Consider the following 24766-nt stretch of genomic DNA (forward strand, 5'->3'; position numbering starts at 1 on the left):
CTTATAAAACCCCAATATTAAAAAAAATCTCTTAAAAGAGCCCCCTCCCAGTATTTCACATCCATTTTTAGTATTCACTTCAAATTTGGTATGACTTGCAAGTGGGCGTGCATCCATTACATGTATCTATTTCCGGGGTTATACTTTTTCCCTTTCATTTGTAAGAAGAAAACATACATTTTACCTTTCATTGTTCGTTCATCACATATTTATGAGACTAGACGTAAAAGAAAAAAAAACGATTCATACCACAAAATTTCAATCAAATATCAAATTGCTTTAGTTCAAGATATTTATTGGAGTGGAAAAGACCTTTGACCGATCTCAATATTTTTTTTCATGAGATCATTCGCGAAGTGCTTCGGCGCGTGCATGATATGCACCAATGGTATACGTGTACTATTCTTACACACCTCTTCCATGACAAAATCTGGCTGTACCATCAATCCGGCATATGAGGAAACCCACTGCAAATCGTGACAAATTAATAACATTTCCGTTTTTCCTCTATCATTCAGAAGAGTATATAATTCTAATGGGTAAGTCTCCTACGAGAATTCGTGTCTGTTTTGCCTGAATTTTGCGTACACTTAATATAATACCGACTTAAGATAGGCCTTTTATCCAGAGGTGTAGTCATTTCTCGGACATACAATTCATCGCGAGCAAGATTGCTCGTTTGTAATGGAACTGAGCATGCGCAGTTAGGCCATAACAACACTGTCTACCCAAAAATGGCAGACAGTGGAAGATGTGACCATAATAGTTTAACACATTTCGGGGTGGACAGGAATAGCGTTGTACTTCTTTTAGCCAAGGCACTTAAACAAGAGAATGCTGATGTATTTCTAGAAGTGTATGACAACTTGATACCATCTAGTCTTCCTACTGAAGAGGTAAATTTTGTTAAACAACAAGGATAAAATTTTCAGTTCATTCCCTCCACACAGTCATGTCAGTAGGACCCAACACTGCACTGCACTGCACTGGCACTCAGTGGCAGTTAGGAATTAGGTAGGCCTAGGCTAGTATGTGTGTGCACAGCTCACAGGCACAGCTAGCATTCTTACCTTACCGCAAATACTGGAAGAATGCTGAATTAGCAACCAGGCCAGGGCACTCGACCAAAAAAGTGGTCATGGTGGTGGGGGTGTGTGCTGCGGGCGAGACAAAAAATGGGGGCCTTGGTCGTGGAGTGGGCGTATACTATAAGTTATATTGATAGGACTAGGACTCTAGCTAGGCCTAGGCTAGGAGGGTTCTTGGAACTAGCCGGGAGGCATCGGGAGTAAAAAACATTTACGGTACTTCGTGGCTTACTCCCCAATGTGACGCCTGGATGGAATTGGATCTCATATATCTCTGTGTAGGGATGAGATTCCCACGATCAAAGTTGGGCTAAATCAACACTGGCCCGTTACGTTTGGAGCCCAAATTCAGGTGGGCCCAAACCATATTACCCCCCGTTATAGTACTAAATTTCATATTTTATTTCATATGTTATTAAATAGTACGATGGGGTGTCCAAACTTTGCGCACTTTTTCAAAAATATTCATGACATCAGGCTTAATTTTGTTCACAAATTATTCATAATTTATACAAAACCAATTCAAGAAATAGTTACCACATTGACGGCAAGATCGTAGACTATAAAATCATGGACGATAATGTAAAGTAGGTCAAGGGGTTTCGCTGGTATCGCGATCTCAAAATTCTATTCCGAATGCGGGCTGTGCTGGAAAACCGTTCAGAAAAAGTGTGACCTAACTTCGCGCGCCAAAGCTTTTGTGGAGATTTAAACAAAAACTCAAGCTCAAAAAGTGAAATATTTATATCAGATTGATGGCAAAAAGCTATGGAATCGGTTAGAACCACATTTAAATCACATTTTTGATGATTTCTGCTTGCAAAATGGTGATATCATGATGCTTGTTGCTTTCTTCAAAAGGGGCGCTAACGGTGACAAATTTGCCGATCTTTTGCCAATATTTTCATAAATACTGAACTCATCCTAAAGAAACTTTCACCCAAGGGTAATTTTAGGTCGCTTTTCACGTTGATGATGTCAGATTTTAAGGATACTGGCTAGTTTTTGAGATAATGACCGTCCGCGAAGTATGGACACACGCGAAGTTTGGACTCACTGCCATACTAAATTTGAAAAAAACAAACCACGAGCGTAACTTACCCAGTCTGTTTACGTCACCATTTTAGAATCTTTCGTTATCGATACCAAGATACCACGCGTGTAGAGCTGCAGTCTAAGATTTAAAAAATACTTGCATCGGCTAATACATATTACGAATCGTAAAATATTTGCAGTAAAAAAATATCATTTCGCACGTGTTATATTTTTTGACCGAAAAAATGATTTTTACGATTCATGATATTTATTGGCCGATTCAAGTATTTTTTAAAATCTAAGTTGGCAGATCTACACGCGTGTGGCATTCTAAATGGCAGATAAACAGACTGCTCTTATGTTTTTTTCAAATTTAGTACTATTTATGTAATAAATATAATGAAATTTAGTACTTATGGGGGGTTAATATGGTTTGGGCCCATTTACGTGAATTTGGGCTCCAAACGTAATGGGCAAGTGTTGATTTAGCCTAACTTTGATCGTGGGAATTGCATCCCTACACAGAGATAAATGGGATCCAATTTCAGGCATCATTGGGGAGTAAGTCCACGAAGTAAATGTTTTTTACTCCCCAGACGACTCCAGGCTACTCGGAACGGGCTTTGGAACTACAATGTTTGTGAATACTGGGGTCCGTGGACCAAGCCGGCTTGGAACGGATTGCCAGCGTGTGAGTACGTATGCATCCCTATGGAATGGGTATACATGTACGTGTATGATGCAGCTAGCCCGGCCACCGGGTGCGCTCTCGCAGAGGCGATTGTCGGATGGTGTTCTGCGACCACTTTTCACCAAAATTGCAGCTCATTATTTGTAGCGGATCAATGCGACCGGAACGGCGTAACAAAAAATATGTGAAGCTTGGAATGGATTTCTTTCTTTTTTCGTGATAAGGAAAATGCTACGCCTTGGAGCGGCTTTCTTTGTTCTTTTTCTCAATAAGACAAAAATGCTATGCCTTGGAATGGAAATTTGAGTGTAAAAATGGGGGTCCCCTCTTTGGCACATACCCACTATGCAATATATACTGAGTGCCCCCCCCCCCCCGGGTCCTGGAGTCTCCAGTGGAGATGTGATATCACTAACGTGCTTAATAAAATCTCCATGGAGCCAGGGACGGATGCCATTGCTCTAAACGCACCAAGGAATTGGGCTACAATAAATGTTGCTCCAAAATACTCGTTTTAACTTAACTTTAAGCCAGGCATGCCAGGCCTTTTTTTTGATTGAGCCCAAACTTGGGCAAGTCTGCGCAGTCCCCCTGCCTTGTCTTTGCACATTCGTATCTGCGCTATTCTAAATGTAACTTCTAGTAAAAGAAGATATGCAGCAAACACAGACTTTACGCATGCAATACTTAAACAGATATTCATTTAAAAATCTGACTCAAAATGGTGGAAAAATAATGAATTTGGGGCATTTCATGTGACGGCCTCAAAATGCAGCCCTTCTCGGCTTCCCATCAGAATCCCCAAATCGTGTGCAAAGTGAATGGGTGTGCAGACATGGAGCACCATTTTTTTCAATCTGAAAATGACTGCCCGATGATTTTCCAAGAAAATCCTATGGGGCCTAGATCTATTTCTTTCAAATTCTTATGAGATGTTTGGTACACTTACTCATAATAACTACATGTATAAGGAATGTTGTTATCTGAAAGATTTTGTGAAATAAAAACAAATTCATATTAAATCCGAACTGAAGTTGTTAGATGCGCAGACTTGGGGACCACCATCATCAATCGGCTAGGCCTACAATATTGGTTTGCAACTTTTGGCCAAAGATCATTGTTTTTTTAATACAATTACGCTTAAATACATGAAATTATTAAAAGTAGAGGAGCGTTTAGATGTACTCAGTCTGTTATTGTCGCCATCTTGCCGTCTTCGTTATCTAAGCCTAGTTACCAGACACATAGAGGGCGACAATATCATGAGCAGTGCTAACTAAATCTAAAAAAATACTTGCGTCGGCGGATGAATATGAATCTTGCCGTAAAATTCAAAGATTCATGATATTTATCGGTCGATGCAAGTATTTTTTTTATACTTTATTATATGAAATGTTGGCAAGAGTTCCATATGCATCCCCACTAAAATTGAAAATAAAATATGGAGAAGGTATCTATATGTAGTCCAATATAGAACATACATGTGTATGATGGGGGAGTGGGAATACATACCAAAATATGGCTTTATTCTGTCAAATTTTGAACAGGATCTAGTGTGTGTAATTGTCCATAGACATCAGTTTATTTAGTCAGTAAAGGGTCTGTGAGTCAAGACTAGTGAAACTATCGGCTGATTATCGTTAAAATACCCCTTCCGATATCAGCGCTTCTCGCTAGTATAGCGGGAAGAGGTCTTGACTGCAGATAAAACGAGGTGAGTTTGAGTTCCAACTCAGGTGCCAACAGTAAAAAAATGATAGAAAAATCTGAAGTGAACGAACCGGAAGCCTCAACAATCAACAATCTTTGTGTTATTTTTGGTGGGGGGATGCATATGGAATTCTTTTAGAAATAAAAAATATTCTAATTTTCTCCACATTGTTATGTGAAACAATGATTAATTCCTCCCTGAACATGTGGAATTAGCATTGTACAATACCATATGGCTGAGTCAACCTGGTCCTTATTGTCAAATCTGTAAAAAATGAAATATTGTATTTGATTTAAACAATAAAAACAAAAATAGTTAGTGAGGGACATCATCGACTCTCATTTGCATGTCACTGAGTTGTGCATGTAATATAACTGTTTTGTGGAAAATAAGCGAAACTTTAAAATGTCGTAACTTTCTTATTTTACGTCCGATTTTGATGATATTTTCAGAATTATGCTAGTTTGATTTTTCTCTATTCAAATCAACATTTTCCTGGGGTGGACTTAACCTTTGCTATGACAAATGAACAAAGACTAAACATGCTCCCCTTATAAAGTACACTGTACATGTAGTTTGCTGTTCATAACAATACTGTGGTTTGAAAAAATATGATTCAGCTTTCATTTTCTAGGGGGAGGGTGTCGGTTATCATACAGGGGTTGCACAGCGCCTGTGGCATGGCTCTGGGAAGCAGGGGTGCTGGGGTTCAGCACCCCCAAGATTTTTTTTTTGCTTGTCAGATTTCTTTTGGCCAAAACGACCTTTATTTTGTAGTGAAAACCTTTTTATTTCTCGTAATACTTCAGACCAAAAACGACTTTCATTTTGTAGTGAAAATGTTTTTTTTTTTTTTTTTGGCTTGTCAGATTTATTCGGACTAAAACAACCTTCATTTTGTAGTAAAAGCCTTTTTTTTGTATGGCAAATTTACTTCAGCACCCCCAGCCAAAAAAATTGTTCCCAGGGCCCTGGCTTGCAGGTAGCACATTGCATTAGAAATGGTATTGAATAGAATATATCAGGTATTCCTTCTCTTGGTGAAGAATACAATCTTAAAACAGTCACTGTTACTTACGCTGGCCATATGGAAGTATTAGAGTAAAGTATTTACATGTACATTCACAAATGCATCATATGGCGGAATGCCAGTAGGCAGAATTTACACTACAGGTACATTACATGCACATGAATCTCAAATGATACTTGTACATCATTACATACCATGTACATGTAGGTAAAGACATTATGTGGGTATCATGACATATTATTTCAGATTTAAAATTTTATACCTCTGTTTTAACCAGTTAGATACTAAACAAAATACTCTTAAAATCTATCCAAATTGGTATTCTGAGAACCATTTCATTCTCATTTCATCTCCATATATTGCATGCCTAATATGAAGCAATGTCCATTAAGAATGGCTGTTTGAAGGGGAAGTAAACTGACCAACATTTTGTGTGGCCTCTGACAGACTGTGTGCAATTATAGACTACATACATGTATAATCTTAAAAATGAATATGTGAGATAATCAATAATACAGCTCATAAACTAGCCTTCAATTTAATAGAGAAACTGAAATGTTTGTTAGGGGAAAGTACTTACATGTATATTGCTACTGTGGTATACATACATGTAATTTTGTATGAATGAATTGACTGGTGAATTACATGTTATATCATTCAATTTTGGGCCTATTACAAGACTACACACACAGCTCCGAATGTAGCATTGTGCTGGCAAGATGTAAGTAGAAAATACTTATTACAGCGCTATTAAGGTTGCTAGTTTGTTGCTGCTTTTAGCTTTCTCAACATCCAACCAATGAAAATCCTTTCCTCCCAGAAGTGGGGAAGGGAGTGAGAGTGCATCAGTTTCAATACATTCAAATACGATTGCATTATTATGCTAACATGTCTTTAATCGATTCGTTTCAGTTATACTATTCACCGAGAAATATTGCTGAAATTGACAACGCAGAGATGAAATAGCCCCATCCTACGCTAAGCGTATTGTTTATATCTTCAAAGTAACATGGGAGCAAGCACATCATCTGTGTTGCAATGGTTAGAAAGCGATGGATTTTTACATTGGGACTGCTCCGTTGCATTTTATCTATACACATGATTAAAAACTAAAATTTATCTGAGATAAGTATGAAATTTTTAGTCCCAGACTAGAGAGGTTAAATTGATATCAGAATACCAATTTTATTTTAGAGGTAAAATAAAACAATGTCAAGGATAATGGATCTCAGAATACCGCCCCTGGTTTTCAGGGAACATGCATGCTGAAATGCTTTTGACGAATTAGCTAGATACATACATGTACGTACTATACCTTGGGTTCATGCATTAAAATGCTGGAATTTTTTTTTGCCAAAGATAGACTGGATTGGAGGGATTGCACAATTGCACAATTGCTCGCCATTATTTGCATGTATCTCAGGATAGCAAATAAAGCATTATTTTTGTGCAGTTGTGATTCAACCCAAATCAGACCTGCCAAATAGTACGATTTTTCACTTAAAATACGACAGTAGGATTTTTATAAATAAGATACGATTTTACGAAAATATAGCTATGACAAGGCTCGACATTACAGAAATCCACTTCAGGCAATCATTGAAAAATGTTAAGTTTTTGTTGCCCAAATCGGGCAACCAATTATTTTCAAAGAAGCGCAATTTTCTCCTGATTTTGCACGCATTTATCAACTTTATACAGTTCAACTTGCAAGCCAGTTCGTCATGCGCCCTTTTTGTTGATCTACACACAAATACACACATGACAGTACATAGGCTTTACCGCTATGGCATACAGTAGCTATTATCCAGCCGGCCAGCTGGCGAGCTACGATACAAAATGTTGCTGCTTAGAAATCTTCCACAGAACTTTGAAAATCTATGTCAAAGTCACATTTTACACCAATGAAATGCCCTTCTACAGTCCATATTACTAAAATCTGGTGTAAACTGTTTATTTGCAAGCATTAAAAAGAGGAATTATAACCTCTCTTTTGAATCGAAAAGACCGATTTCCAAATGTATTAATACACATAAAAACACATAGGTGAGTACATCACAGTCCCATGTGTGCATTTGTATGTATGTTGATACTTGGTTTCTTTAGAAGCTGTGTCTTGTCTAGCCAAAAATAAGCAGACAGTTTCCTTCTTTCTTGTTTATAAATGACTTCTTTAACCATTCTTCAGAAAGAAAATACTTTGGGAAGGCATTTCATTTGTATGAAATGTGAATTTTTCAAACATTTTGCAAACAAATTAAAGAATTTTTCTTGACACTTTTCTTCCAGATATAACTTTTGGCATTTTTTATTTTTTTTTATTTTTTCTTTTCTGAAAGTGGTTATAAACAATATACTCCTTCCCATTGAATATGCCTGATTAAAGAATATGTTTCTACTGATATATACAAGTAATACAAACGAAAGGTTATAAAAATAGAAATGCGCCATCCCCAAAAGGTGAAAATTATTTGCTCAATTGGCTTAAACTGTTGTCACATACAACTGTTAAAAACTATTTGTAATGGCTTCTCAATTTTTTCCCCCTTTCCCCATTTTTTATTAATTTTGTTCTATTCATTTTTTTTTCATTTACTTTGTTTCTTTTTTTTTCTTTATTTTTTTCTGTTTTACTTTTTTTCCTGTTCTGTTTGTTCTTCATTTTCTTTCTTTTGTTTTATTTCACTTATTTCTTTTATTATTTTTGTTTTCTTTTTAAATCCTAACCGCCTCAAAAAATGCCGTATGTATATTTGAATGGGTAAAAAATGCATTGGATGATAACTAATACTACATGTACATGTATGCTTGTTTACATTACTGACCCTTTACCAAAGCGAAAGATGGGCTTTAGCTTATCATTGTCATACTGTATCTTGATCCCAATTGAACCAATTCTTGATATATTCCATCATGCTCCTCTGAGCTACATGTATGAAATACAAGATCTGCCTATCATATGATGTCATTTGGTGCTGTATTGTGATTTGCAGAAATATCGAATGTTCACTGTTTGTTCTTTGCTTCTGTTTTTTTGTATACAGATTGATCGCCTGAAAGAGACAGCAAGACGGATAGCTGAACTACCAGATAAGGAATTTGATATTCTGATCACTGGCTCTGTCACCGACTTTCAGCCTCTGGTGTTTGAGCAACATCCCTGTGATCCCCCCAAAGCACAGACTGTTTCTTGCCATATGGCTGCCACCGATGAATCTGCAAGCATCAGTGCTGGGGTAGATGGCAAGACTACAGCACTTTCAGTTACTTCTGTCAAGAATGCGTCTGCTGAAGTAAAATCTGATGTACAATTGAAACATGCTGTGAATGATAAATGTTTGAATAATGTAACTCCTCAAGAAAAGAAGGAAGATGTCATTCATGTCACTGGCAAGAAAAATGGATCACTAGCAAACAAGGACTCTCAAGTTAAAAATGACATTCATCACAGCAATGTTGATATTGGGGCTAACATATCATTTGGATTAGAACTGAGTGCAACCAGCAGTATTGTGAACAAGCCAAAGGTAGATGAAAAGAGCAGTGTTAAAAACACAAATTCACATAAATTGCTTTCAACAAAGAAAAAATCTTGTGACAGTACTCAAGGAAGTAAAGTATCTGCTTCCAGCCCTTCCCCACATACAATAAACAAATTGATGAATCGTGCTGTAGACATAGTTGATGCTTCCGAATTCCCAGAAAGTTCAACGTGTCCTAAACCTGAGTACATTGACAGTGAGCGCCTTGACCATTCTGACGCCGTAGCTTTGAACTATGTGTCAGGTAGTAGTGACTTTAGTCGCCGCAACCTGGGTAATAATGTCTTTGAGAAACCCGTGGAGCGGGAGATGCAGCCTGTGAAACTGCATGTAGATAGCAGTAGGGAGCAAGAGGGACTATGTAGCAGCAAGCTGCCAAAGAACTATGGAAGCATTGAATCTCCTGAAACATCTGCTGGTGTCAATGCTGTTTCATCTCCAGAGGATGAAATCTCTCCAACTGCAAGCAGTACAGCAGAAGTGCTTGGTGATGGTATTGGCTTAGGGGGTCCCGAAGTGGCAGATGAACCCACCAAGAAGAAGAGGAAAAGGAAAAAGAAAAAGAAAGGTCAGTAGAATGTATTTTGAGTATAGCTGAGATGATACAATTGAACAGACAAATTCCTGACTGTTTCTTTCGGGTCTAGATTTGATTTTATCATTATTGGTGCACCAATGAAAAGTAAATGTAAAATGAATTAAAGATTAATTAATTTGGTTTTAATTACTATTTACATGTATATTTGCATTTTCACATTTTAAATTTCAAACCTTGGGCCTAAATGAACAAAATTGAACTATAGAAAGATTATATTAAGGCATGCATGATTTGTCAATTTTCTTGGTTGAATTTATCAGTTGCTAATGTTATGATATCCAGTTTTTGCAACTTCATCAACTTCATCCTCGCTCGAGATGGTACTAAAGCTTATGTGAGCAGGTTCCCTCAATGAAAACTGTTTTTGTCTCACCTGCATAGCAGAGTGAGACTATAGGCGCCGCTTTTCCGGCGGCGGAGGCGACGGCGGCGGCGGCGTCAACATCAAATCTTAACCTGAGGTTAAGTTTTTGAAATGACATCATAACTTAGAAAGTATATGGACCTAGTTCATGAAACTTGGTCATAAGGTTAATCAAGTATTACTGAACATCCTATTAAAGTTTCATGTCACATGACCAAGGTCAAAGGTCATTTAGGGTCAATGAACTTAGACCATGTTGGAGGAATCAACATCAAAATCTTAACCTGAGGTTAAGTTTTTGAAATGTCATCATAACTTAGAAAATATATGGACCTAGTTCATGAAACTTGGACATAAGGTTAATCAAGTATCACTGAACATCCTGCATGAGTTTCACGTCACATGTTTAAGGTGAAAGGTCATTTAGGGTCAATGAACTTTGGCCGAATTGGGGGTATCTGTTGAATTCCCATCATAACTTTGAAAGTTTATGGATCTGATTCATGAAACTTAGACATAATAGCAATCAAGCATCACTGATCATTTTGTGCAAGTTTCAGGTCTCATGATTAAGGTCAAAGGTCATTTAGGGTCAATGAACTTTGGCCGAATTAGGTGTATCTGTTCAATTACCATCATAACTTTGAAAGTTTATGGATCTGATTCATGAAACTTGTACATAAGAGTAATCAAGTACCACTGAACATCCTGTGCGAGTTTCAGGTCACATGATCAAGGTCATGTAAGGTCAATGAACTTTGGCCATGTTGGGGTTTTTGTTGAATAACCATCATATCTCTGTAAGTTTATTGGTCTAGTTCATAAAAAGTAGACATAAGAGTAACCATATATCACTGAACATCTTGTGCGAGTTAGAGTAGTTTTCAAAGTCAGCACTGCTGCTATATTGAACTGCGCGATGCAGGTGAGACGGCCAGAGGCATTCCACTTGTCGTATCATAAATTTGCCAGCTATCCATTAAGGTCAGTTTTTTATGTACAGTACGTGTGCACAATACTTCCTTTGCAATTGGGTATTCATGTTATATTTGATGGCTCAGAATGGACTACCTTGGGCAAATATTCCATGAATCCATGTGTTGTGGCTCAGCGAATAAATCTCTGGACTTTGAACCACAAAGTCTGGGGTTCAAATCCCTGCAGCACTCGCATCTTTTGGCAAAGCGTTTATCTGCATTTGCCATTCTCCACCCAGGTGTAGTAAATGGGTACCCGGTAGGAAGGAATTCCTTGAATGCTCGAGTGTCCAATCAGGATAGCCATGCTAAAGCCGGGGAAATAGAATGCAGCGCTTAGAAACATTTGTATTAAAGGAGAATGAAACCTTTAGAACAAGATAGCTTGTGTGAAAGCAGAAAAATTTTAATTTCAATTTCAATTTAATTCAATTTATTCAAATTCCATTCAATAAAAAACACAAGATACAATATCAGAAAAATACATAATTGATAAGAAAGCAATTAAACATACATGAATACAAAATGAAATTTGGGAGACTGCAAAAGACCGAAAGGTCTTGACGAGGCAGACCCCGAGTGCCATCATGGCGATACAAATATTGACATATTAAAAATGAGGACATGAAGGGAAAAAAGTACAGATGTCCTACCCCCCCCCATCGGGAACTGGAAACCAGTGTAACAATTATAAATTATCTAAATACACTTTAAGAAAAAATTCATGAGTCATATGATGATATGATATGTTTTTTTAGCTTACATTTAAAAGAAGAAAGCGAAGAACATTCTTTTATTGTACGAGGCAGTGAGTGCCAAACATCGGGTCCTCTATGTCTGATGGATTTATAAGCAAGTACCGGTACTGTTTTGGGATTACTAAGATGAAAATTGTTGGAACTTCTGGTATTGTGTTCATGAACCTGGGTATTATGTATAAACATTGAATTAAAATTGCTTGGAACCAAGTGATTAGCATAATTGAACATAAAGTTTGCAGTTTGTAAGATATTGATATCACATATTTTTAATATGTTCAGTTTTTTGAAAATTGGATCAGTATGGGCTAAGTAAGCAGAACTTGTGCAAATTCTTATGGCTCTTTTCTGCAATAACAGTAAGGAATTAACGTTTCTTTTGGTTCCACAACCCCAAGCAATATTAGCGTAAGATAAATAAGATAATATGAAAGAATTGTACAATAGTATAATAGACTTTGGCATTAATGTATCTTTTAGTTTGAACATAATACCAATAATTCTAGAAATATGAGTTCTTAGATGCTGAAAATGCAAATTCCAGTTTAAATGCTGATCGAGAATAACACCAAGAAATTTAACATTAGTTTTCCTATCAAAATCAAAGAAACAGATCAACGAAAGTTTGAGAAAAATCGGACAAAGAATGAGAAGGTTATGAGCATTTGAATATTGCAATCACTAATGCTATGGAGATCCTCAAATTGGCAATGCGGCAAAGATGTTATGTATGATGTCACTGATGTCTTTTGATGAACAACTCTCCCCATTACACTAGTATATATTTCACTTAAATTGCCTCTTTTATCACATCTATCAGTAGATCATTTATTCTTTCTATAGGAGGGCATGTAATACATATTTTTAAAGAACACATCACGGATAAAAGATTGTATCACCATAAGAAAAAGCAAAAAGAGAAATTTGGGGTTATTTTTTAGTCCATCATAGGGAAAGTTGTTCACATGTGACATCACACAACCTTGTCGCATTGCCAATTAGAGGATCTCCATAGCATTAGTGATTGCAATATTCAAATGCTCATAACTTTCTCATTGTTTGTCAAATTTTTCTCAAACTCTTTATTGTTATTCTTTGATTTTTCTGTCTTTTTAAATTGAGAATGGGTATTTTCTGAAGGGGTATTTATAATTGGCTGTGGTCCTAGTTTAGGCTGTTTTGATAAAAAATATTGTAAACCAATAGTGAAAGCTCCTTTGTGTATATTCTTTGAATGTTCATTGTCATGATATACAGAGAAGTCATTAACAGGAGTTGTATTTTGTTATCATATTTCTGCAGGAAATACTGAAGCAGATCCAGGTGGAACAGCCAACTCATCTGATCATGAGAACAAAGCACTTACATCACCAGGCACATCTGGGGCAGAAGACAGTAATAAAATAACAGATGCAGTCTCACAATCTTCGTCCAATTTAAAAACTCTGAATGGACCTAGTGGAGCACCTTCTAAATCATCTGCACCTTCAACAAAGACTAAGAAAACAGAAAACAAAAATGACAAGAAACAGACAAATAATGCAAAGAAACAAGTGGATTCAACTCTTGAAGACAACAAAGCCATCAACAAATCAGACAAGAGAGTTACTTCTGGGAAGCCTGACCGGCCAAAATCACTAGACATGTCAGATAAAGATGATGCTCTAAGGACTACACATGAATCGTCTAGTGATAAAAAGCCTTTAAATGATAAGTTAGTTAAATTAGATGGTGATAAAAGTGCTGCAAAGGAAGCTAATACATCTGATAATGAATCAGAAAGTGGAAATGATGCCGAAAAAAGCAGCGAGGATACCAGTATAAAGGCAAGCCAAGAGAGCTCCATGGACGAGAATTTTCGCGATGAAGATGAAGCAAATGGTAGTGAGTGGCAAACATATGGAATAAAGAAGAGCAAGAGGAGGGCTTATGCTGCAGAGGATAGATACACTTTTAGACCTTCACCTGCAGATAACCTCAGACGCTCTTATTACAGTGGACCATTTGATCCTAAGTTACGTAAATCCAGCAGTGAGCCATCGGGCATGTCCAAATGGATGGATGTGAGCGATAATAGACCAGTACATAGGCATGCTTCCTTTTCCCGCCACCATAATCTGAGAGAGGAGTTTCACAGCTTATCGCCTAGACCAGACAGTATACCTACAGACGAGAGTGCTGAGAAACCTCCCCCACCAGTTTCTGCCAACTCTTATGCAGCCAAACTAAAAGCTAAACCACCTGTTCCTCCTAGTGGGAGTGTTAAAAAACCCCAGGAAAATCAGCCCATTGTTGGAGATCAGCAAGAAAGCACAGTGGATGATAGTACATGTAAAACACTTTCAGCTTCTCTTACTTCTAGTGCAACAGATGGCAGAGAACAGCAACAAGACCCTCCTTTGATAAAACCACCAGAAGTAAAGGACAATTTTGAAACAAAGTCTTCTACATCATCTACTACTGGAGAATTGGACAGTCAGACTGATCTTAGTGATATTCCTGCCAAAGCATATGGTAGTGGTGTAGTTGGTGCTGTGACAGCTGCCAAATCAGCAAGTCTCCCACGTGATATGGGCCGTATACCGGATGCCGAGTTGCCAAAACTGGACAATACAAGTGCAGATAATGTTGTGCAATATCTTGACTTGCAATGCTCCAATGACACTTACGCAGCACGCCTTAAACAAAGCATTAACAAGTCATCAACAGACACTAAAACACTGAGTAAAGTACTTAGCACCCAGCAGGATACATCAAAAGCTAGTGATGATATCAAACCAGCTAGGGCAAGTAAACTAGAGAGCAGCCATAAAGCTGTAAGCCTCGACTCTGCACCACCTGCTCCGGCAGTGGTGCCCAAGAAATCATCTAGTGCCAATACTAAAGACAAGGACAGTATGCGGACAGTCAAATCTGAAACTAGCCTTAACTTGACGTCAGAGGGTACTCCTGTCATCCAGGACAACTCCTTCCCTTTTGAAGCAGTGCCAGCTGATAGCTTTGACATTACGTTTGGTTCAGTGAAATTCTGCGAGAGTGATTTCGAACTGATCGACGATGTGACGCAAAGCAACCAACAGCCAAAGGGTAAATCTGATTCCAAGCCTGTGCCTCAATCCTCTCCTGTCAATAACCCAGAGAATCGAACCAATGCCAGCTCTCCATCTCCACCTCCTAACCAGGTCAGTTGTGCTGATCTGGAAAAGGCTTGGATTTCCAAGACTCCCCAGAACATTGACAAAAGTGACAATCACCATATCCGGAAGACTACTCCGGACAGTACCTCTACAGTGCCATCAGTACCTGCAAGCCTTGCTGCCATTCTTGCAAGTGGCAATAAGAACAGTATCCCTCATACCACAATGGGAGAGAATAATAACCTGAAGAAGAAGCCATTGGATCGACAGCAATATTGGACAGCCAGATTTAACCACTCAGAATTGGCAGATATGCTTCAGAAAGGTAAGTTAATTATTGATTAATTCATTTACAATGAAGAAACTTTTGAGCATGATACCATGCACATGTCAAAATAATTATTAAAAAAGAATGATTGAATGTCAAATATGGAAAAGCTTTTGCTCAGAATTAAGAGAATAATGCCATTATTTTGTGTGCAACTTAGTGCAAGATGTAAAAAAATATGTTGTGATTTCAAATTCAATCAAGTTTGTTTCTTATTTCATTTGAACATGGACTTCAAGTTTTAAGGAATTCCTTAGGTTATTTAACTACTAATCTACATGCACTTTGGAAATGATGATGAATGATTGGAGAGATTTCATTGAAACTTTAACATTAATCTTTGACCAACGTACATGCTATGGTATGAGAACTCTATCACTACTTGTTAATGTACCTTGTCACATATACTGATTTGATATTGTTGCATCATACAGTGTATTTAATTCATTCAGAATTCAGACTGTAGAAGTACATATATATATATATTTTACCAGGATATCCCCTGTCTAAGTGATTTTATCAAGTCATTATTTCACGTTGAAGAAGTTAATGCTTACATGTATATCAAAAATTCCACCTGTGACAGGAACTATGCAAGCTAAGCATTACAATGTCATGGTGGTCTGAAGATAAATAATTAAATAATAAATTGCATGCTTAAAGGTTTAATGGTATTTTATACAATGCTGGAGTAGTGTCATAATTGCATTATATAATACATGTAACTATTTTATACGGTTAGTATTGAAATCAAATAGTTACCATTTTGATTATATTTTGTATCTTTTATTTCTACCACACAGAATGGGAGAAGTTGAATTTTGAGCTGACCAAGCAGTCATCCAAGGTTGTGGTCTATGAAGAAGAATAGGACTTTCTATGAGATGTTGTAATGAATCTGATGCATGCTATCATGTATCATTGTTTGTGTGTAAATTTTGTCCAAATTCTTGAAAAAACACAGAATATTTTCTTTGTTCTTACAACTATTTTGTATGTTTATCAAGTCTGTTATATTTTTCATGTTTGCTTTAGTTTGATACATTGATGCGTCATGTTCTTGCAGTATGAATTATGATCGGGAATTTAAATTTTGATTTGTGTTATCCCCAGTTCAGTGATCCATGTGTGAAAGAATATAAACTTTCAAAAGTTGATGTTAGGAAGCATTGCATACTATTTCTATGATTGATCACATCAAACTTTGAATACAGAATTTTCCCTTTGCTCTCGAGCAGTTGATATCAATTTTTTTTTTCAAACTCAGCATGGACTTAGAATCTGAGGGTTGTGAGAGAGGTAAGTTCTTCTCACAGATTTAGATCAGGGAGCATTTGATAATAAGACTTGTTGGATGTTTTATCTGACAGGTCCTGTTTTATGTGATGGTTACCATAGCAACTGTGCTACACAGCCAATCAAAATCAAGGAGAGTTGTCAGATGAAAAACATTGATGAAATGGTATCCTGGCATGCAGATTTGCTCCATGAAAGAAATGATGTCTAATGTATGAATGTTAAAGATGCAATCTATAATGAGACTTGCATTAAAGAGAATGGGGACATATGTACCTTTGTCACCTCAGCAGCGTGTAGTCTTGCTAAGCAAAAATCTCTCGTATTATTATATTTCACCTGAAATAGGTTAAACTTGTTGGGAATCATCTTTATGAAAAATAGATATATGTTTATTCCCTCTTTCATAAAACTTATTAAAACAATTGCTACAATCATTTTGCTTATTTGCTCTAAGCCAATCAATAACATGATTTCAGTGATATATGGCGGTAGCTTTTACACTCATCTTTTATCTTAAAAAAAAAAAAAATGTACATTTGACACGTACCCTGTTCATATGTCCAATACAGCATCATTGTTGTAAATATTACTCATCTTAGCAGTTTAAGGGTAAGCGCTGTCAAATCCCTGTCAATTGTATGCTAAAAGAACACAATATTTCTACAATTATCCTGGCATTCATACTGTTTCCCGCTTACCAGGGGATGGTCAATCTTTTTTTAATGATTGAGTGTTCACATTTGCCCCAATCTTCAAGGGACAAGTCATGGCTGACTGACATGATGTGGAAGCAGTTCATTGTTTCTGCATTTTGTGTGTGTTCTCTTGAATAAAAAACAGCTGCACCCCATTGGAATGTAGCACTGAATTGCATAGTTTAGTGGAATATTGCGTATACTTCCAATAACCAGGGGGGGGGAATAGGAAACAAAGCATTTTTCTCCTGAGCGTTCAGACTGAGGTTTTTTTTGGGGGGGGATGTCCAGTAAGTGAGAGATAGTCTGAACACAGTGATTATACCGGTATTTTGACTGAAGTATCTGAATGAGTCAGCCAGAATGCTGCAATAAAATACAGAAACTTCATGTGTTCCTATTTACAAGGTGGCATGTGTGAACAGGGTATGATTATAGTTTGGACAATGAAGAGGGTGGTAGTTGTCCTGCTCTGAATATAGCTTGATGTTTTTGCTGAAAAAAAGTATTGCTTTGTATATTTTTTTAGATATTATTTTCATTCATCCTTGAAGGATTTTCATGAAAAAAATCTATAATTTATCTTTAAGTGTAAAATCTAACAGAAGAATAATTGTGGTAATAAGGGCAGTAGACAGTTAATAGTTTATAAATATTATTGGGATCAAATTCCAATTCTAGATTTCCTAATTCTTGATTCTACATAAAATTTTTTAATATAATTTGTTCAAATTTAGATTATTTTGTAATGTTCTGGGTTTCAAAAATATTTGATTCTCTGAGATATTGCGGGCTTAAGTGCAAGTGACCTTTATATGTACATTTTGTTTCAGATTTTGTATGAAGATTTGTTTTGATTATGTTGTGTTTTTGACTATCACTTTGTTAAATGCCAAAGAAATCTTCCTTTTGGTTTTGAGATAAATGGCCCAAGGTCCTTTTGAGTATGACCCAAACGAGGCCAGTAATTTTACAGCAAGTAGCAGGTCTTTGCATAAGTAGGAATCAGATATAAGCTATCAAACATCAGTATAATGTGAGATGTAGTCTTTGACATGTTGAGAAGTGCCACTTTGGTTACGTCCTAGTCATAGCCAGTCATGCTCATATAACCATTGCAAAGGTGCTGACGAAGTGCTTTCCTTGTACAACTGTTGCTTGTTCTAAAGATGGCAAAATTTTATATTGTGAACTACATGTATTTTGATACACATCCTCTACCTACACATGTCTCCATCTTCTGTTTTGGCAGAATGAAATATGATTTTCTTATGCCAAATTTCATCAATTTTCTGAACTTGCTGATTAAAGTGGGATGCTTCAAGGATATTTAATCAGGTCGGTGAATGAAGGGAGCCACTTCCCCTGAAAATATCCTTTTTAAAGGATGTTTGTTATGTGTAAATGGATGGTGGATGAAAGCCACAAACATCCATAGCATGTTCTGTGTGATCTGCTATCTAATATAGGATAAATGAAAACAAATACGATAAGAGATGTGTATTATACATTCACCTTTCGATGATCAAAGGCATTCTCGTGAAGAAAAGTATAAAATTAAATGATATGGGGAAAACAAGTGATAGGGTAGATATAACAGGAGTAGTCTTTGAAAGTCTTCTGAACTGATGGCATGAATGGAGATTCCAGAATGCCTCTATTTCTGGATAGATTGTTGGGTAAAAGCAATTTTTGTCACTTTTGGTAAATCTTGTTGGTTCCTTTCTTCAGATCTCTTCATTGTCAAGAAGATTGGGTTATGTTTCTGGAGATTGCGTAATGAAATATACCTTGTGGTTTGGTGTGTTGAGCAGGTCATGTCATATCTGGCAGGTAGCTAGTATCGTTATTCTTCCTATGACATCACCGAATGTACCATGTGACTTGATGTGTCTCAAAGGTTGTGCCACATCTATAAGGTTACATTATGTCAGATTTCTTCACTTCACATCGTCACAGAACTCATGTGACTTGGGTTTTCTATAAGGTGATGTCATAATCACCCTCAAAAAACCTCTTCTGTCTTGCTGCTTCCTATCTCAAGATGTTACAATGATGTCCTATTAAAACCCACTGGGATCATTGTGATTTTGAATATATTGTATGGATTTCCTTTCCTGTTTGATCCAATGTACATGTATTTCTATTTTATTTCTCTTTGAAAGAAAGTACTAAAAGTAGGTTGCACACTGATGTATATAGATATATGAAGAAGGAGGATTAGCTTTGACTTGCGATACTTTTGTATTATGCAACTTGCAATAGTCAACTGGCAGATTGCGTGAAGGAAAGAGAGCTTTTGTAGTATTGGAGGAAAAAGTTGGTTGAGAAATAGATTTTTGTTGTGAAGAAAAAGATAATGTAACATGCAACAAAAAGAAGAAGCAATTTTAGCTTTTCGTATCATAGAATCTTTATCTTCTAACATGTTGCAATATGTTGTGTAAATTGTACATGTTTTTCTTGTGAACACCTGTACAGGTTCATCTGCACCCAATGGATTTTAAATCAGAGACAGTGATGATAAACATTGGGTGTGAAATTGTAGAATTATAAAATAAAGTGTTGAGAGAAGTGTGTGATCAGAGAGGGGTTTGGAAAAAAAACAAACATTATTTTTGTACAGTGTCAGCTTTACATGTGTTGTCACAAAAAGGCGAAGAAGCAGAAAAAAAGCAAACTGTTTATTGATAATTTGCAAAAGAAGAATAAGTTAATCTCTATACATTAATTAGTTATAAAAGAAAAAAAGTTTAGTTATAAAGTTTATTAGAGGTTTGAAAAACTTACTTTTATTTTGAGGATGTGTTGTTTCTTTTCTTGACAGTTTTGTCTTAGAGATAGGCATGAAAATGTAAGGTTTAAAAAAAATATGAAAAAATTGCTGGCATAATTGCATGTCTTGCATCCCTATTCTTTATTTTGTGCACATATTTAAGGCATTGATTAGCATTTACAAAGATCTTGTTTAAAAAAGAAAATACTAAGTTTTGATTCATGTTGTATTTAATATTCATATGACTAAAAATTCACACAGAAAAAAACTAAATCGGGAATAATGTTGATCTTTTTTTATGTTGAAAAAATTCCCCTCGCAGCGGTGATTCGAGCAGTGACTATGAAAGTACATGTACATGGTTCCACAGAGTTGGTATAAATCTTGGCTAATAAAATATATATTAAGTCAAGCTCAATGGTAATTGTAATTTGATGTTACAATATTAGGACAAAGCTCTGATGTGTATACAACTGAGAATCTTGTCTTAAAATATTGTTAATCTTGTCAAAGTGTAATTACCATAATGTTTTTTGTTTCTTTTCAAAGAGGCTTATTACACTGACAATGTACCATGGAATTTGTGGCCCAATATATGCATATTCTAGACATTTGCTATGACTGGGTACCATTTAATTCCTGGGTAGGTTGTGGCTAATGTGAATTCTTGCTTTGCTCAAAGGCCTCAATGGGATTTGAAATTTTGAAATAATTGTTCATAGGTCCTTAACTACTACATGTAAGCTGCCCACATGTTGAAAATTCCTCCTTACCCCAATTTTGGGAAGAAGTTGCTTGTAAATTAGTGCATCATGTTCATTTGATACAAAGGTAAAGATTAATTACAAATGTAAAATCAACTATACAGTGCAATTGGTTACTGGTCAGTCTTATGAACAAGACGTACATCTCCAGAGTATATGAAAACAACAAAATATATTATATGTATAAACATACTGTGCTTTATTTGCCTTAAAAATATGTTTGAGTAGATTTTTTCTAAAAAGATCTCTGAATTTTTACTAGTGAGTTGGAAGAAACCTTGCAAGATGTCAATGATCAGAAAATTACTTAGTTACACATGTGGATATACTGATAATAGGGTAAATAGGAAGGAAACCATTGTTGGTGTAGTTGAAAAATAAACACATTTTGACCACATTTGATATCTAAGCACTTGTTCGGTCTCATTTTAAATATGCATGCACAACTTTTTTTCACTTGCAGATGTAAGTTGTTGCACCATTAACAGATATTTGAGCTACACAAAGTCCTATTAAATCATTATGGTACATGTAAAATGAATTAAAAATCCTTCCATTTCTCTTGTTTGTTTCTGAAAATTTAAAAACAAAAGTTTCATGAGGTTGAACTTATTACTGGAAGGAGATATGTGAGCAATTTCATGAATTTTCATGCACATTTATTTGAATAAAAAATCTCCTTATTAAAATTAACTTTTATGATTATACCTGTATTTCAAAATTATTATTTGAATTGAAAAAAAAGTTTTTCACTTAATTTTATATTGAATTACTTGTATCTGTTTTGAAAGATATTTGCTTTTGAGAAAAAAAAGTGAAAAAAAAGAAAGAAGATTATTACTAGTAGGTTGCTTGGCAAATGGCAATCATACTGAAGTTTGTATTTCCCGTACAAGTTGTAAGGAATGAGTTTGCCATAATGTACACATCACAGCATGAAAGTCTTTAAATTAAGATATTTCACCACAGAAATATTTATAAATGTTTTTGTACAAAATTCTTGATGAGCTGCTTTCACTTAAATGGTTGAAAATGCGATGCTTAAAATTTGCCATGCTAAATTTCAGTATTTGAAAAGTACATGTATAAGTTGATACTTCTGCTTTAGAAAAAAAAAAAATATATTTTTAAATGACCATGTATGCATGTAGCATTCATTTGTTGTTTTGCTAGTGATCTTCAGACAATATATGAATGTCTGAGTTAAATCATTAAAATCAGATAAATTAAAATAAATCAAATGTATGCAAATGCTTCCAATTGTAAAAAAGGGGACAGGCTGTGTGACTAAGGTATATTTAGATTTTTTTCAGAAAATGAATGTTATAATACTGCAAGCTGTATTAGCTAGGCTTAAACTCTTGGCTCTCCTCGCGCCATGTCATTGACTGATGATTATTATGATATTCATGTCTTTTTGATCAACAACTCATTAAAATTGCATTGATTCTGATGATTATGATTATGGTTTTAGCATATGGAAAGAAGTTGATAGAATTGGTAATAAGATTCTCTGTCTAAATTTTTTTATTTCATAACCTTATATTTTGCGGTGTAATTTCAGTTTCTATGTGGTATATTTGTAATGAACATGAATTTTTTATTGTTTTTGTTTTCAGCATTTCCTTCACGCAATCTAATGTTTATGACACTTTTTTGTTTGTTTGTTTGTATGCATGTGAGTGTATGAATTGCAGAACTGGTTTTGAACACTGCACTAAAATAATTTTATTGTGAATCTTGACTCTTCATCTGTCTGCTTTCCATAAATAATCCAATAAGCCAGCATTGTTTTGACTGAACTTCCTATTTTTTAAAAATTGTTTTTTATTTCCACAAGCTAATTGTTGATTTCATCTATTTGCTTTGCAACTTCATTTATTACTTCAAGAACCAATTTAGACAAAATTCATGTTAGATGTTCAGAAAGATGCAGGTAATATTTCATCCATGACTATTCTTAAGTACATGTATTGTAGATGTGCTACTTTTACTAGATTTCATACTGTTTATTATCAAAGATTTTACTATATTATTTGCTATTTTTTGTTTGTTCCCGCCATTAGAATAAAGCAGTTGAATGTTTGATTGTGTGAATCAATTTGTGCAAATTAACATTTCTAGGCATGTGTCTAAGATACGTGTGTATATTAGAGAGCGTCACATTTTTTGATTACTTGCAAATTCCCTTAGATCTCACCTTAAACACAGAGATTGTGATTGCTGTCAAGCTTTAATAGTCCAAAGTCATGTTTAAGAGCAGAATCTTCATATATTGTATTAAAACCAAACAAAACCATATCCGTAATAACATGGATGCTTATAGTATACCGATTAACTCCAATTGTACATCATCTTGTATCAAGATTATGTTTATGATTTGTTTCCATGCCAAGACTTGACACGTCTTGGGACTTCGGGGCCTGTTATTCTCATCCCATTGGATCACAACACATGTTATGGGTTATAAAAGAAGTTTCGTCAGTTGTATCAAATACTTCAAACTTGTGAAAGTTTTGAGGAACTGGCCCAAGACTGTTACTGAAATCCCTGACCCATCAATTTTCATTTTTTATGAAATACATATCATTTGTGTGTGAAAATTCTGCAGGTCTTGATCGACTCTGGTCGAATGCAGCTTAAAGTGTATTAACCCAACATATACTGCATCAAAGCTTTGGCATAAATTTTGCTTCTGGCTCTTGCTACCAGTAATAGAACTCTTTATATGTAGCATTTTGACAGTAAATGTATTGTATTGTATCTTTAGACCTGCTTGCAACTATATCAGAGCTAATTTATCTAGAGTTAATAGAACTGTGTACTAGAATTTAGTTTTCATTCTATATCTTATTCTTACACATTTCATAAGAAGTGATATATGAATCAGAGTAAAGAAAAGTGATTTTTTCTATTTTGAAGGCTTAATTCTTTCGAACTCCTATTTCTTTTTCTTTTCAAGCTTATTCTACAATCTTTATTTTTATTTTATGGTGATCTAATTCGAGATACTGATGTGTACATTGGGCATATGACGTGGGCTCATACAATAAATGAAGCAGGATAATGATCTGCTCACAAGTTTAATTATTCATGTGTTTGTGTCTTTTACATGTGAATTGTGTTTGTACATGATTACGATGGAGGTTGTTTGGTCATAATAAGCGAGATTTCACTCAGTGACGTACAAAGGATTAAAAAAATTTAATGTGTTGAAAAAGCTTTGAAGTCTTAGTAAAAAACTGGGGAACTGGAACAGCAGTTTCATCCTAAGTTTCATATCTTAAGACCACTGCACACCTGACTGTTCGCGATCCGATTTTGGAACAAATCGCATTTTGCTCATTTTTGTCTCGCCCACCAGAGGTGAAGGCGAGACTTAGGGATCCAAATGTCGTCCGTCTGTCACAAATTTAATGACACATAACTCCACAACCGTAAGTCGCTTTTCAACCAAACTTGGATGGTAGATGGACTTGGGGGACCTGCATCTTTTGCTGCAGTCGGAGGTCACATGGTAAGGTCAAAGGTCATTTTCAGGTCAATGTTAAAGTTTACATGCAAGACTCTCTTATGACACCTAACTTCGCAACCGTAAGTCGCTTTTCAACCAAACTTGGATGGTAGATGTACTTAGGCAACCTGCATGTTTTGCTGCAGTGGAAGGTCACATGGTAAGGTCATTTTCAGGTCAACATTAAAGTTTACATGCAAGGCTTCTATGACAATTCTGTTGCGTGCCCTCACAAATCACGATATGTCTGGTTATTTTCATCAGTGGGCGAGACAAAATCGCTTTTGCCTTGTCTGAAACTGTATGGGACATATTTTATTTGAGGTTAAAATTAAGTGAAAGAATACTAATATAACCATTTTGAAAGATTGCAAGTCTTTATCTTGGAGTAAAGGCCAAATTGGTTTCAAATCGTAGCCAATCGTACCACTGCTATGACGTCATTACGACTAGATATTA

At 35.8% G+C, this 24766-nt stretch overlaps 1 protein-coding gene across 2 annotated transcripts; it reads left to right on the plus strand.

Moving 5' to 3' along the window:
- Positions 1–360: 360 nt before the first annotated feature.
- Positions 361–23880, plus strand: LOC121408910 (dentin sialophosphoprotein-like). Of its 2 annotated transcripts, none has more exons than XM_041600626.1 (4): positions 361–539; positions 8600–9665; positions 13097–15256; positions 16063–23880. In XM_041600626.1, exons 2-4 carry the CDS (start codon positions 8753–8755, stop codon positions 16128–16130), a joined length of 3141 nt encoding a protein of 1046 aa, XP_041456560.1. In that variant the 5' UTR covers positions 361–539; positions 8600–8752; the 3' UTR covers positions 16131–23880. The 2 variants fall into 2 exon arrangements, with proteins under 2 accessions (XP_041456560.1, XP_041456558.1); XM_041600624.1 differs by lacking the exon at positions 361–539 and adding an exon at positions 584–896.
- Positions 23881–24766: the final 886 nt, after the last annotated feature.

Source organism: Lytechinus variegatus, chromosome 2, assembly GCF_018143015.1.
Source record: "Lytechinus variegatus isolate NC3 chromosome 2, Lvar_3.0, whole genome shotgun sequence".
Lineage (NCBI taxonomy): Eukaryota > Metazoa > Echinodermata > Echinoidea > Temnopleuroida > Toxopneustidae > Lytechinus > Lytechinus variegatus.